The 12,452-nt window shown below is 39.2% G+C and overlaps 1 protein-coding gene across 3 annotated transcripts in view; it reads right to left on the reverse strand.

The window, feature by feature from the left end:
* Abca5 (ATP binding cassette subfamily A member 5) overlaps window positions 1–12,452 on the reverse strand; it is a 67,591-nt gene that overhangs the window by 42,840 nt on the left and 12,299 nt on the right. For 2 of the 3 annotated variants that reach the window (XM_021211625.1, XM_029546170.1), the window contains exons 5-8: window positions 7,051–7,139; window positions 4,764–4,993; window positions 2,458–2,599; window positions 1,247–1,435 (exon numbers count right to left, since the gene is read on the reverse strand). In XM_021211625.1, coding sequence (XP_021067284.1) covers window positions 1,247–1,435; window positions 2,458–2,599; window positions 4,764–4,993; window positions 7,051–7,139 — 650 coding nt within the window. The remainder of the gene's footprint in view (window positions 1–1,246; window positions 1,436–2,457; window positions 2,600–4,763; window positions 4,994–7,050; window positions 7,140–12,452) is intronic. The other variant, XM_029546171.1, reaches the window with a different exon arrangement.

Here is a 12,452-nt window from a genome sequence, read left to right on the forward strand (position 1 = left end):
GGAATGCTAAAACACCTAAGAAAACAGAGCCAAATAAATGTTGCAGGATAAAATTATGGTCAGCATGTGTGTAGCACTGAGAAGGTGTTTGGTTAATGTAACTCTAAAGTACACACAGTAGGCACATGTGCTGGAGGCGAAGGCCCACTCAGGTACAAGCTCTTCCCATGTTGCCACCCTCCATTTCAGTCCTCTCATTTGTGAACTGAGGGAGATCAATTAGATGACATCTAAGGATTCTGTTACTCCCAACGAAAACCCATGACCATAGTCGCACTTTGTGAAGAGAAGAGGGATTCGGTATACTCTAAAAGTATGGAAAAATAACTCTTAAGTAATTAAATCTTGTTGAATGAGCTTATTAATAATCTATTGCAATGTTACCTCATAAAGCATCTATATAACATCAAATATAAATCAAATATAGAATGAAATCATGTTCTTTGTACAATAACCGAGTTTATATTCTACCCCCCAAAAAATGGTTCCTTAAGAAATTGTTTTCATTAAATAAAAAGTAAAATTTATAAGTCTAAATATTCTTAATTTTAAACTCTGTTTTCTTATTTTATGTATGAGCATCACATGTATGCCTGGTGCCCATGAAAGCAGAAAGGGACATCAGATCCCTGGAACTAGAATTCTAGCCACTTGAAAGACACCTTGTGAGTGCTGGAAACTGAACTTTGACCCTCTGAAAGAGTAGCTAGTTCTCTGAACAACTAAGACATTTCTCCTGCCATAATGTTATTTAGATAAATGACAACCCCACAGGTCCTAGACCAAGAAAAATCCACCAAAAGTGCACAGTTTACAATTTTCATCTTGACAACTTTGTTCTGTATCATGAATGATTTTCTGTTCAGCATTCTTCTAAAGTAAATTTATAAATGTTTACAGTAGAGCAATGAAGACTACTTGTAACTTAAATAAGTAACTTCAATGAACTGAGCTACTACACCAAAACAGCATTATGAGATACACTAAAGCAGACACTGAGGAATTTATAAGCAAGATTTAACTGAAAATTTAAAATTAGAGTAATTCTAAGAGAAAGTAGATATAAAATGTACTCTGTAGTATATTTCTTTCTGATGGAATTTAAGTTTTCTGACATTTCTTTTTCATGAAATGCTAGTGTTGTTTGTTTACAAACAAAAGGTGATATTTGTGGCAGAACAAGATACTGCCTGAGCTCTCAACAAGAGAAAGTACTGGGTGAATGGCAGGTGAACGCAGGACCCACCTGTGCAATCCCAATCAGAAAGGCGCACTGACACAAAGGACTGAAGAGCCACACCAGCGACCTGGGGAAACTTTCTATGAGGACAATCAACAAGCCGACAAATCCAAACACCACGGTGACAAAAAACTCAACGACTCCCACGTGTTTTGATTTTTTAAAAAGAGGCGTCAGCATTAAAGCAAAAAACACCTAAAAAGCATAAATGTAAAGTTACTGTATACTCTGTATATACTGACCCAAAGGAAAATTAACTTTTTTATGAAAGAAAGATGCATTCATGGAAAAGTACAGCTACTAAAATGCAGTTTCTGTTATGGGAAGGGGCTTTGTTTTCATAACTGACAAATGCTAAATGCTAATGATTACATTTTATCTGTAAGATGGGGAAATACAACCACATTTACACAACAGCGTCCATAAGGAGCTGTGTGCTAGCTAGCTAGCTCTGGGGCCACTGGGTTTCATCCCCTCCCAATCCCCAACCTCCACACTGAGGCTTCAGACACACCCTGCTGGACCCAGGTGTCATGTGGGTGCAGGAAACCTAGACTCAGGTCCTGATCTTTGTAAGACAAGCACTCTGCCCAGAGTCATCCTGCAGGTGCCCAGCAGCCTTTAAACAAAGAACCTGGTTTTAGACGGGGTGTTAAAAGTGATATATTAGGTTATTATGCTGGAAATGAGGTATTCAAAATTTATTATTTTAAAGAATGGAAATGATAGTAAAATTATTTAACTATACATATGGGCACATAAACCAATCATAATGATACAAAGGTCAGTCATTACATTTAGTATTAAGTCAATATATTAAATAAATACCAATACTACTAAAGAACTACATTAAAAAAGCAACCTTGAAACCTTTAAAACTAACTGTCGATAGAATACACTAACTTGAAAAGGTCAGGGCCTCAGGAAAGGAGAAAAAAATGCAGCAGTGTGCAGTCTTCCACAGGACAAACAGAGACAATAATAGAAGACGTATGTGTAAAACATAATACACCAAAACAAGTTAGATTTAAACACAAGATTATATTATAATTTTTCTAAAGAGCATAATAATATAATACTATGCCATGTATTATTTAGCTATTTATCTGTAACTTATTAGTAAAAATATCATTAGTGGAAATTTGTCTAAGTTAACCAAAGCAAAGATCTTAACTTCATTACCAGAGTACTCTGACATTTTGAGGTAAGATACTCACAGATGACAATCCATATAAGAAGAACAATAGAAAAATCACAATGCTGCTACTCTGAGGGAATAATGAAGAGGCTGTTGCGATGACGGCCATAAGAAGGGACATAAGGAAAATCAAGCTTGCGTACAGAAGAACCCAGGAAAGCCTACGATCAAGGTGCAAACACACTGCTGTCAAATGAACAAGCTCCGGTAGTAAAAAACCACTTTACACTAAACATCAAACTATTTCAGCCATTTATTCTTTAAATCAATTTATCTGCATGTGCTCATGTACTGAACACTAATATTAGGAAATGAAGAATAAAGGACTAGCCAAGCCACTGTTGGATGTGACTGACAGAGATAAAATGATCTCTGAGTCAAAAGCTTTACAATTCAATAGCAATGCAAGCTAAATTTAAAGCTCAAACTCTCAAAAGCCTGAGAGCACTGGCCATCTCTGATTCTCTTAAAATATGTTTACTAAGTCAATACAATTATTTTCTTTATGAAATGAACTATGCTTATACCCCTGATGGCTTTGGTTATCATAAACCCAAAAGTCCTTACCAATTAATAGCAACAATTACCATACTTATACAATGTGAGTACTGATTAATAAGATCAACTAAAATCACTATTTTAATTCAAGCTTTCCCTTCAGTCAAAGCTCAGTGGAATTACCATTAGTATTTAATTTCACATTTTATTTATTTTCCCATTAGCATTGAAAAATCATTTTAAAGAAAACTTCAAATTTATTTAAAATATTTAATTGAGTTAATACATATTAAGTACTTAGAGCTAAATTCATCTAGCAATTTCAATACAAAAATAATAATACCATGCATCTTAAAGGCCATTACTAGACCATTTAAGAAAAACAAAAGGTGGGTGTGCTGATGCACACCTTTAATCCCAGCACTCAGGAGGCAGAAGAAGGCAAGTTCCTGTGAGTTCAAGGCCAGCCTGATTCACCTAGGAAGCTGCAAGACAGAGTTATTTGAGGAGACCCTCTCTCAAAAAAGCAGGGGGGGTGGGGTGGTGGAGAGATGGCTCAGTGGTTAAGACCACTGTTGCTCTTGCAGATGACCTGGGTTTGATTCCTAGGACCAGCGTGATGGCTAAGAACTAGCTATAACTCCAGCTCCAGGGAATCCAAACTCCTGGCTTCTGCAGACACTGTATACACATAGTGCACATACAGGCATGCAGGCAAAACATCCATACACATGAAATAATAATTTAAAAAGCAGAGAAAAGGTTAAGACATAATAATGCCACTACATAAAATTTTATACATGCTACAACAGACCAAATAAAAATTTGTAAAATGAGGACTGGAGAGATGGCTCAGCAGTTAAGAGCAGTGACTGCCCTTCCAGAGGTCCTGAGTTCAATTCCCAGCAACCACATGGTGGCTCATGACCATCTATAATGGGACCTGATGCCTTCTTCTGGTGTGTCCGAAGACAGCTACAGTTTACTCATATAAATAAAATAAATCTTTTTTAAAAATTGTAAAATGTATTTTTGTTTTACAAAATTGTTTTATAAATACAATAATAAAAAATTATAAACTTAACAGTTTCCATTGAAAGTACTAACCTTCCTCGTAAGTAGGCTAATGAGAACCCAGTTTTTGTTTGAAACAGCATCTAGCAGTCTGGCCTAGGTTGGCTCAGACTCAAGGCCCCCCGACTGGATTCCCGAGTGCTAGCATTATAGGCAGACACAAACCAGCCAGCTTACAGACAGATTGTCTTAGTACACAGTAGAAATAGGAGAGGAAAGTACTTAGTTATGAATATCCATGTCTCTATAAAATTAGCACTGTATAAAAATGCTAACATATTAACTCTTACCTATGGGAACTTTTTTCTCCACTTGTGTCTCCATAAATTACCTATACGTTCCTTATCGTAAATTACTGAAGCTCCAAGTGAGGAGAAGAAGCTGGAAACTACATGTGCAGACCTTTATCTTTTAACTAAGCTTTCAGTGTTGAGTATCTGCTCTGATATCAGGAAAGGGCGTTAGTAGTCAACTTATAGTTTTTAGAGATTTCCTATCTTCCGTGCAATGATGCAATGATATATATGATGCACGACTCAAGGGTTCTAACAGGTTGTGAAATAAAATACATTGTCAAAAGAAACTTCCAATAAAACAAGCAGCTAATTGACTAGTCTCGACGTCTAAGAGAAATGGAACCATTAGAAGGAATCAGGATCAGCACATCAAGTTGGGAAGTAAACGTATACTGCTGAAGATCAGCATATTTCATATAACTGTTCATTATTTCATATCGGAAACCACTAAACATACCAAAAAGCAGTGTCATGAAGTCCCATTATCTTTAAAAATTCCTTTAACTTTTTTTCTTTTTCTGCTACAATGTGAATTGCCAGGAAGTACCCGAAGGGTGAGAAGGCTACGACAAGGTAGATGAGGATGACCACTCGGGGGAAGGTGTCAATCTCCACAACAGCAGCCTCTCCCATGATGACAGCTTTGGTTGACTCCAGCTCCCTCCACACAGAAACGTTGGTCTTCAACTATAGTTACGAAGTGCAAATACATGAAATGAACTAGTTCTAACAATAGTTCCTAGTAAAATCTGGTTATTATACACCTAAAAAAGTAACCTCATGCAAGTAAAATATCCAAAAAGCCACACTCCTGAAATAAGAGTGAGTGACCATAATATCATGATATAAAGTAGAATTCTGCTTTTAATTCATTCTGGATATTACAAGTTTTCAGACTGTGAATGAATAAAATTTTAATGAATTCATCCAATAAAATAAAATCATACAATTTTATTATCACATTAAGCAGAATAAAGGGATAATAAAAAAAATGCTTCAATTATGAAAATGGAACCAGTTCTCTGAAACCTTTCATTCCTGGTGGATAAACGATGTGCACCTTACTCTCACTAATGCCAAAATGACGTTCTTTCTTTAAGCTTCTACTGGGGCTGGAGCGATGTCGCATCAGTTAAGAAAGAGCTGCTCTTCCAGAGGACTTAGGTTCAATTCCCACAACCACATGGTAGCTCACAATGGACTCTAACTCCATTCCAGGCCATCTGACACCCTCACACATACATTCAGGAAAGACACCAATGTACATATAATAAAAATAAAACATTTTAAGAAAAGAAAAGCTATGTTTCTTCAAAGCTGAGGGTCAAAGGAATGATTAATAACCTCCATTCCTACGGCTATATTTAAAAAGCTCTCTTAAAGAGCGTGTTTTCTGAGGCTGGAGAGATGGCTTGGCAGTTAAAGGCACTGACTGGTTCAAATCCCAGCACCCACATGGCAACTCACAACTGTCTGTGACTCCAAGGTCTGACCCTCTCACACAGACATATGTGCAGGCAAAACACCAATGCACATTTTTTAAAAAGGCAAATAGATTTTAAAAAAAGAAGAGCATTTTTTCTTACTGCTTTAAAACTGATACATGTAGAAAGAACATAGTTACAGATTTGTGTAATAAAAATGTTTTCCGGGGACTGGTGAGATGGCTCAGTGGGTAAGAGCAACCGACTGCTCTTCTGAAGGTCCGGAGTTCAAATCCCAGCAACCACATGGTGGCTCATAACCATCCGTAACAAGATCTGACTCCCTCTTCTGGAGTGTCTGAAGACAGCTACAGTGTACTTACATATAATAAATAAATAAATCTTTAAAAAATAAAATAAAAAATAAATAAAAATTAAAAAAATGTTTTCCAATTAATACTTCTAGTATCTAAATGAATGCCTAAACTACAAATCTGTACTACCCACAGTGGTCTAGGCTTATAATTGCTAACGTCTAACTAAAACACAATTAAGTTTTATAGTATCATCTACTGTTTCGGCCTTTATCTTAAGCACAGCACAACTGACTTAGCACAGTACTGCAAACCCCTAATACCTTCACAGCATGCAAGATGCAAGAGTTTATAAGACAATTTTACATACATAATTGATTTTGTTCTTTTAAGAGTTCTGTCACAAAGGAAGGCATCACTGTTACAGGCAACGTGTTCCTAGCGGTTTACCAACTAGGAGAGCCAGGACCCTTGCTTAGGCTTCTGTCCCACTGGTACGGCCATTCGTACATACTCTGAATGTGGAGTCCAAAGGCCATAATCTGGTCCTTGGCCTGTGACTCAGAGCCCTGAAGTTACTTATGTTACTTTATTTCAGGTTCTGTCTCGGAGGGTTGTTAAACATTAAATGAATTATATCAGAACATAACTTTGAATACATTGTTTAATAAATAAAAGATAAATATCTATGAAATAGAAAATAAAATCTAGCACTACAATTATGATAATAAAAGTAGCTACCTTCTTTAACTTATATGAATTCAAGGGGAAAGGTTTCAGAAACATTACCTATAATCAATAAATATAATATTGATACTTAGTATGTCAAATCATATTCATAAAACTATCCAATAAAAAAGGCTTCAAAAATTCATTTTATCTTTTTTCTCAAATGATTATGTTATGTAATATTTATATTTTTAAGTAAATTAACGAAATTCATCTTTAAAGAATTAAGGAATAATTGTTAAAATGTGGATTGGTTTTCTTCCTTTGTTACATTTACCTGTATAATGGCAGCATCTATTGACGCCTGCAGAACTGTAAACCCTGAAGACCAGTACTGAGCAGCATCACATAACTTTGAACAGTCTGCTATAGGGAGAAAAAAATGAGACATAAGATGTTGTACAATACTGCAAGTGCTTTCTTCTGAAATAGTACATGGCAGGTTAGCAAAGTAACATAATCAACCATTCTCTACAGAACCAGAAAGAAAACCCTGGAACCCACCTTTCAAAGACAAGTATCTGTTATGATTCCTATTGATTTGAATGCCCAGACTAAATTATTCATGCTGAGTGCTGGCACAACGGGCCAGCGAGTTAAAGTGTCCGCCACACAAGCCTGATAACCCAAGTTTTATCCATGAGAGCCACAAAAAGCCCGGTATGGTGGTTATGTATAACCCAGGCACTCCTGTGGTGAGATGACAGACCGGACAATAGAGAGACAGAACAGCCCAGGGGTTCGAGGCCCAGCTAGCCTGAGTATGAAGCAGTAGAAACAACAGAAGAAATCCTGCCTCAACAAGATAGAAGAAAACCAACTTAATAAAGTTTCCTCTGACCTCTAACACAGATGCAGCAGAATTTACATACAGTTACATACATACATATCACATAACAGACACACACTTAAAATAAAGCAAAAATTATATGTGATAGGATACTGGATGGTTGTCAGAAGCCATCTAGGAAAGACTGGAGGCATGCAAGTGGCATTCTGGAGATGACACATTATATTGCATGGTCTGTGATGGGTGAACTCTAGTTTTCAGGGCTTTTAGAGATCTCATCTCAGAACTGATTCTTGCAGCCGATATGCCTTTCCTGTCATTATGAAATTAATATAATAATTCCTGGACATTAGCTCACCCTACTGGGCAGATTTGTGTATATGTATATATACACACACATATATATGCATATGTATATATGTGTATGTGTATATGTATATATGTAAGTATATGTGTATATGCAAATATGTATGTATGGAAACATACATGAATACTTGTAGAGTGGATGAGATAGGTGATTGGGCCCAACAAAAAATGTAAATAGTATGTATATATAAATGTGTTTCTGTGCATACTGCCTGTGTAAAAGTTTTTCTTTCTGTAAGCATGACTTTCTTTTCCTGGTTCACTAAAAGTTAATTGCTCCAAGCCTCCCTCTTGCCTAGACAGCAAAAGGAGAGGGTTCTGGGCAAGAGAGAAAGGAACCTTAGCAAAAAGTCCTCTGCTGAATTCCCTGCTGCTATGCAGCATATGTTAACTGCCCATATGTTTACTTATAAAGTAAGAGTTAAGTTTTTCAGCACTTATTCAAGCACAGATAATTATAAAGTAAATGAGAGATAAAGAATTAAGTTCCCCCCCCCCATGCTTAATGAAGCACAGAACAGTAAGAAAGAGTTAAGTTCCTACAAGGCTGGAGATCATCAGTCTTTTCACCTGAGTCCCTTGTTATGTCCCACTTCAGCCCCTGAGGCAGAGCAGGCCCTGGCAGATAGTAAATGAATAAAGATGAAAATTCATTATAAACGTAATTATTTAAAAGTCACTTTTTTAGGGATGGAGAGATGGCTCAGTAGTTAAGAACACTAGCTGTCACTATGGAAATCGGTACGGCTGTTCTTCAGGAAGATTAGAATTGATCTACCTCAAGTTCCAACTATACAACTCTTGGACATATACCCAAAGGATGCTTCATCTTACCACTGAGACACTTGTTCAACCATGCCCAGTGCTGTTCTCTTCATAATAACCAGAAACTGGAAACAACCTAGATGCCCTTCAACAGAAGACTGGATAAAGAAAATGTGGTACATTTATACAATAGAGTACCACCTACTCAGTCAGCCATGGGGGAGGGAGGCTACCATAAAATTTTCAGGCAAATGGATGGAACTAGAAAAAAAATCATCCTGAATGAGGTATTGCAGATCCAGAAATAGGAATATATTCACATATACATGGATATTAGCGGTAAAGTCAATGACAACCAAGCTATAATCCATAGAACCATGTAAGATAGGAATAGAGTAAGGGACTAGAGGGAGCAGATAGATTTCATGAGAAAAAGGAAATGTAACTACTATTTATGAATATATTGATGAGAGGGACTGGAATGGGAGATCAAGTAGGGACAGGAATGAGAGAAGGGGATGAGGGATGGGGAGAGACAGCTAAAGTTAAGGGACATTTAAGGGGTAGAATGGAAACCTAAAATATATACATATATGAAGGTGATCTAAATGAAAACACCAGTGGGAGAGACAAAGACCAAACTGGCCATCTCTTGTCACCAAATGAAGCATCCAATAGCAGGTTTGGGTTACATCTAATTGAACTGTTGACCAAAAAGGGCCCCACAGGAATCTCCGAACAGCCCAGGCTATTACCAAAACCATAGGTTGCTTTCAACACACTGACAGCAAAGGCCCATTGCTACTGAAAAAAACACCTACACAACTCACCGAACGTGGAGATGTCAAGCTGGTGCCTACAAAGACGGTTTACCCCTATGCTCCAGCATCTTTGTTATAGAACAGCACTCTATACTCTATCAAAAGAAAACTGTAAGCACCAAGCTAGCCATAAACCTTTTAACTACAGTGGTGAACTACCTACAAGATATGCTAGGACAATGATGGCACAAAGTTTGTGGTAGTAACCAACCAATAGCTGATCTGACTTAAAGCCCATTAGGTGGAACCTGTAACCAACAGTGCTGGGGTAACCAAGAACCAGGGACTAGATAGCCCAGGACCTAGGGAAAACCAAACAGTACAGGTCTAAAACCAAAGAGACAAACAAAATGCAGTGATAAAATGACCACTAATGGCATTCTGCTACACTGGTAGATCTGTGCCTTACTCAGCCATCATCAGAGAAGCTTCTCCTCAAGTGGATGGGAACAAATGCAGGGACCCACAGCCAGAAGTGACACAGAGTCAGAGAGGCCTTAGAACACTAAGATGTCTCCAGCAAATCCCTCCCCTCCCGGCAGGGCTCAGGGAGCCCTGGGGAAGGAGACAAAAAGAATGAACAAAGCTGGGGAGGGGCAGGAGGGATGGCCAGGGCCCTGAGGAAAAGCAAAAATCTGCAACTGATTGGGGTGGGGAGGTGGGGGGCATCTGCAGGATGAAACAGAGACCTGGGGATAAAGGAGGTGGTCAAGGATCAATGTGGGTGTCCTTAGCTGTGACTCACAGCATTGAGAATGTGGAACCTGAAGAGACCACCTCCTGTAGCCAGGCAAGAAGCCTAATGGAGCAACAGGGACACCAACCCACCCACAAAACTTTTGACCACAAATTTATCTATCGTCTACAAGAAATGCAAGGATGGGGAATGGAGCAGAGACTGAGAGAATGGCCAACCAATAACTGCCACACTTGAGACCCATCCCATGGGCAAGCACCAATCCCTGATACTATTAATGATACTCTGTTATGCTTGTAAACAAGAGTTTAGCATGGCTGTCTTCTGAGAGGCTCCACCCAGCAGCTGACTCACTCAGAAGCAGACATTCATAGCCAAACAGTAGATGGAGCTTGGGGACTCTTATGGAAGACTAGGAGGAAGGATTGCAGCCCTGAGGGTATAAGAAGGCCACAGAAAGACCAACAGCAACAACTAACCTGGACCCTTCGGGCTCTCAGAGACTGAACCACCAACCAAAGAACAGGCTGGACCTAGGCCTCCCTGCACGTAGGTAGCAGATGTGCAGCTCATATGGACCCTTATGTGGATCCCAAACAACTGTAGCCAGGTAGGAGGGGGCTGTAACCCAAAAGCTGTTGTTGCCTGTCTGTGGGATATGTTCTAGCTGAGCTGCCTTGTCTGGCCTCAGGGAGTGGATGCTCCTAGCCTCACAGAGATTTGATATGCCAAGGGGGTGGGGGGATACCAAAGGGGGACCACTCAGAAGAGAAGGGGAGGGGAGTGGGGGGAAGGATTGTAAGAGGGAGTGATGGGGAGGGGACAGTGAGTAGGATATAAAGTGAATAAGTCAAAAAAAAAAAAAAAAGTAAAAAGAATGTAAGAGCCAAGGTGAATGGAGGCCACCAAGAAAGTAAAACCTCTAAATCAGTGTGAGCAAAGCTCATGAACTCTCAAGGACTACCTGAACCAGGTCTCTGAGCTTAGACACTGGCTTCCAGTCGGGGTTTTCATGGGATTCCTGAGCACATGAATCAGTGTGCCTCTGCTTCTGCTGCCCTCTCTTGGGCTCTTTCCCCTCTGTTGGTCTGTCTTGTCTGACTTCGATGTAATAGCTTTTGTTTTATCTTTTATTTTGTTACATTTCCTTTAAAGAGGAATGAATGTATATAAAGCCACACACTAGGATAATGGAACTGTCATTTATGCCTGCTGGGAGAGGGAAAATCAGTTTTCTCCACTGGAGTAACACTGGGTATATGAACCACTGCAGAACCAATCAAATGGTCAGGAATACTTGGCCAGCAAATCATAGACTCCAAGGGGCTTTTGTGTGAACTTTTATTTACATACAGTTTGGTGGTTTTTTGTTGTTTATTTTTCCTTTTTAGGTGATATGTTTTCTAGGTTTTAAGAATTTTGTTGTTGTATTGAGCTTTTGGTTTTTTGAAAAACAACTTAAAGTTGAGTAGATAGAGGAGGAAGAAATCCTGGACAAACTTGGTAGGGGGAAGAATATATTTAACATAATTTAATTTTTATATTTAATATAATTAACTTATAAATATAAAAGTATTTAATATATTTATATTTTAAAATTCTTTTGAATAAATAATGTGAAAAAGAGACAGGAAGGCAGAAAGGCAGGAAGGAAGGAAGGAAGGCAGGAAGGAAGGAAGGAGAAAATAAAGGAAGGAAGGCAGGAAGGCAGGAAGGAGAAAAGGAAGGAAAGAAGGAAAGAAGGAAGGAAGGAAGGAAGGCAGGAAGGAAGGAAGGAAGGAAGGAAGGTAGGAAGGAAGGAAGGAGTAAATAAAGGAAGGAAGGCAGGAAGGAGAAAAGGAAGGAAGGCAGGAAGGCAGGAAGGCAGGAAGGAAGGCAGGAAGGCAGGAAGGAAGGAAGGAAGGAAGGCAGGAAGGCAGGAAGGCAGGAAGGCAGGAAGGAAGGCAGGAAGGCAGGAAGGAAGGCAGGAAGGAAGGAAGGCAGGAAGGCAGGAAGGAAGGCAGGAAGGAAGGAAGGCAGGAAGGCAGGAAGGAAGGCAGGAAGGCAGGAAGGAAGGAAGGAAGGAAGGAAGGCAGGAAGGAAGGCAGGAAGGCAGGAAGGCAGGAAGGCAGGAAGGAAAGCAGGAAGGAAGGCAGGAAGGCAGGAAGGCAGGAAGGAAGGCAGGAAGGAAGGCAGGAAGGAAGGCAGGAAGGCAGGCAGGAAGGAAGGCAGGAAGGCAGGAAGGAAGGCAGGAAGGAAGG

The sequence above is a fragment of the Mus pahari genome, chromosome 14 (genome assembly GCF_900095145.1).
Source record: "Mus pahari chromosome 14, PAHARI_EIJ_v1.1, whole genome shotgun sequence".
Classification (NCBI taxonomy): Eukaryota; Metazoa; Chordata; class Mammalia; order Rodentia; family Muridae; genus Mus; species Mus pahari.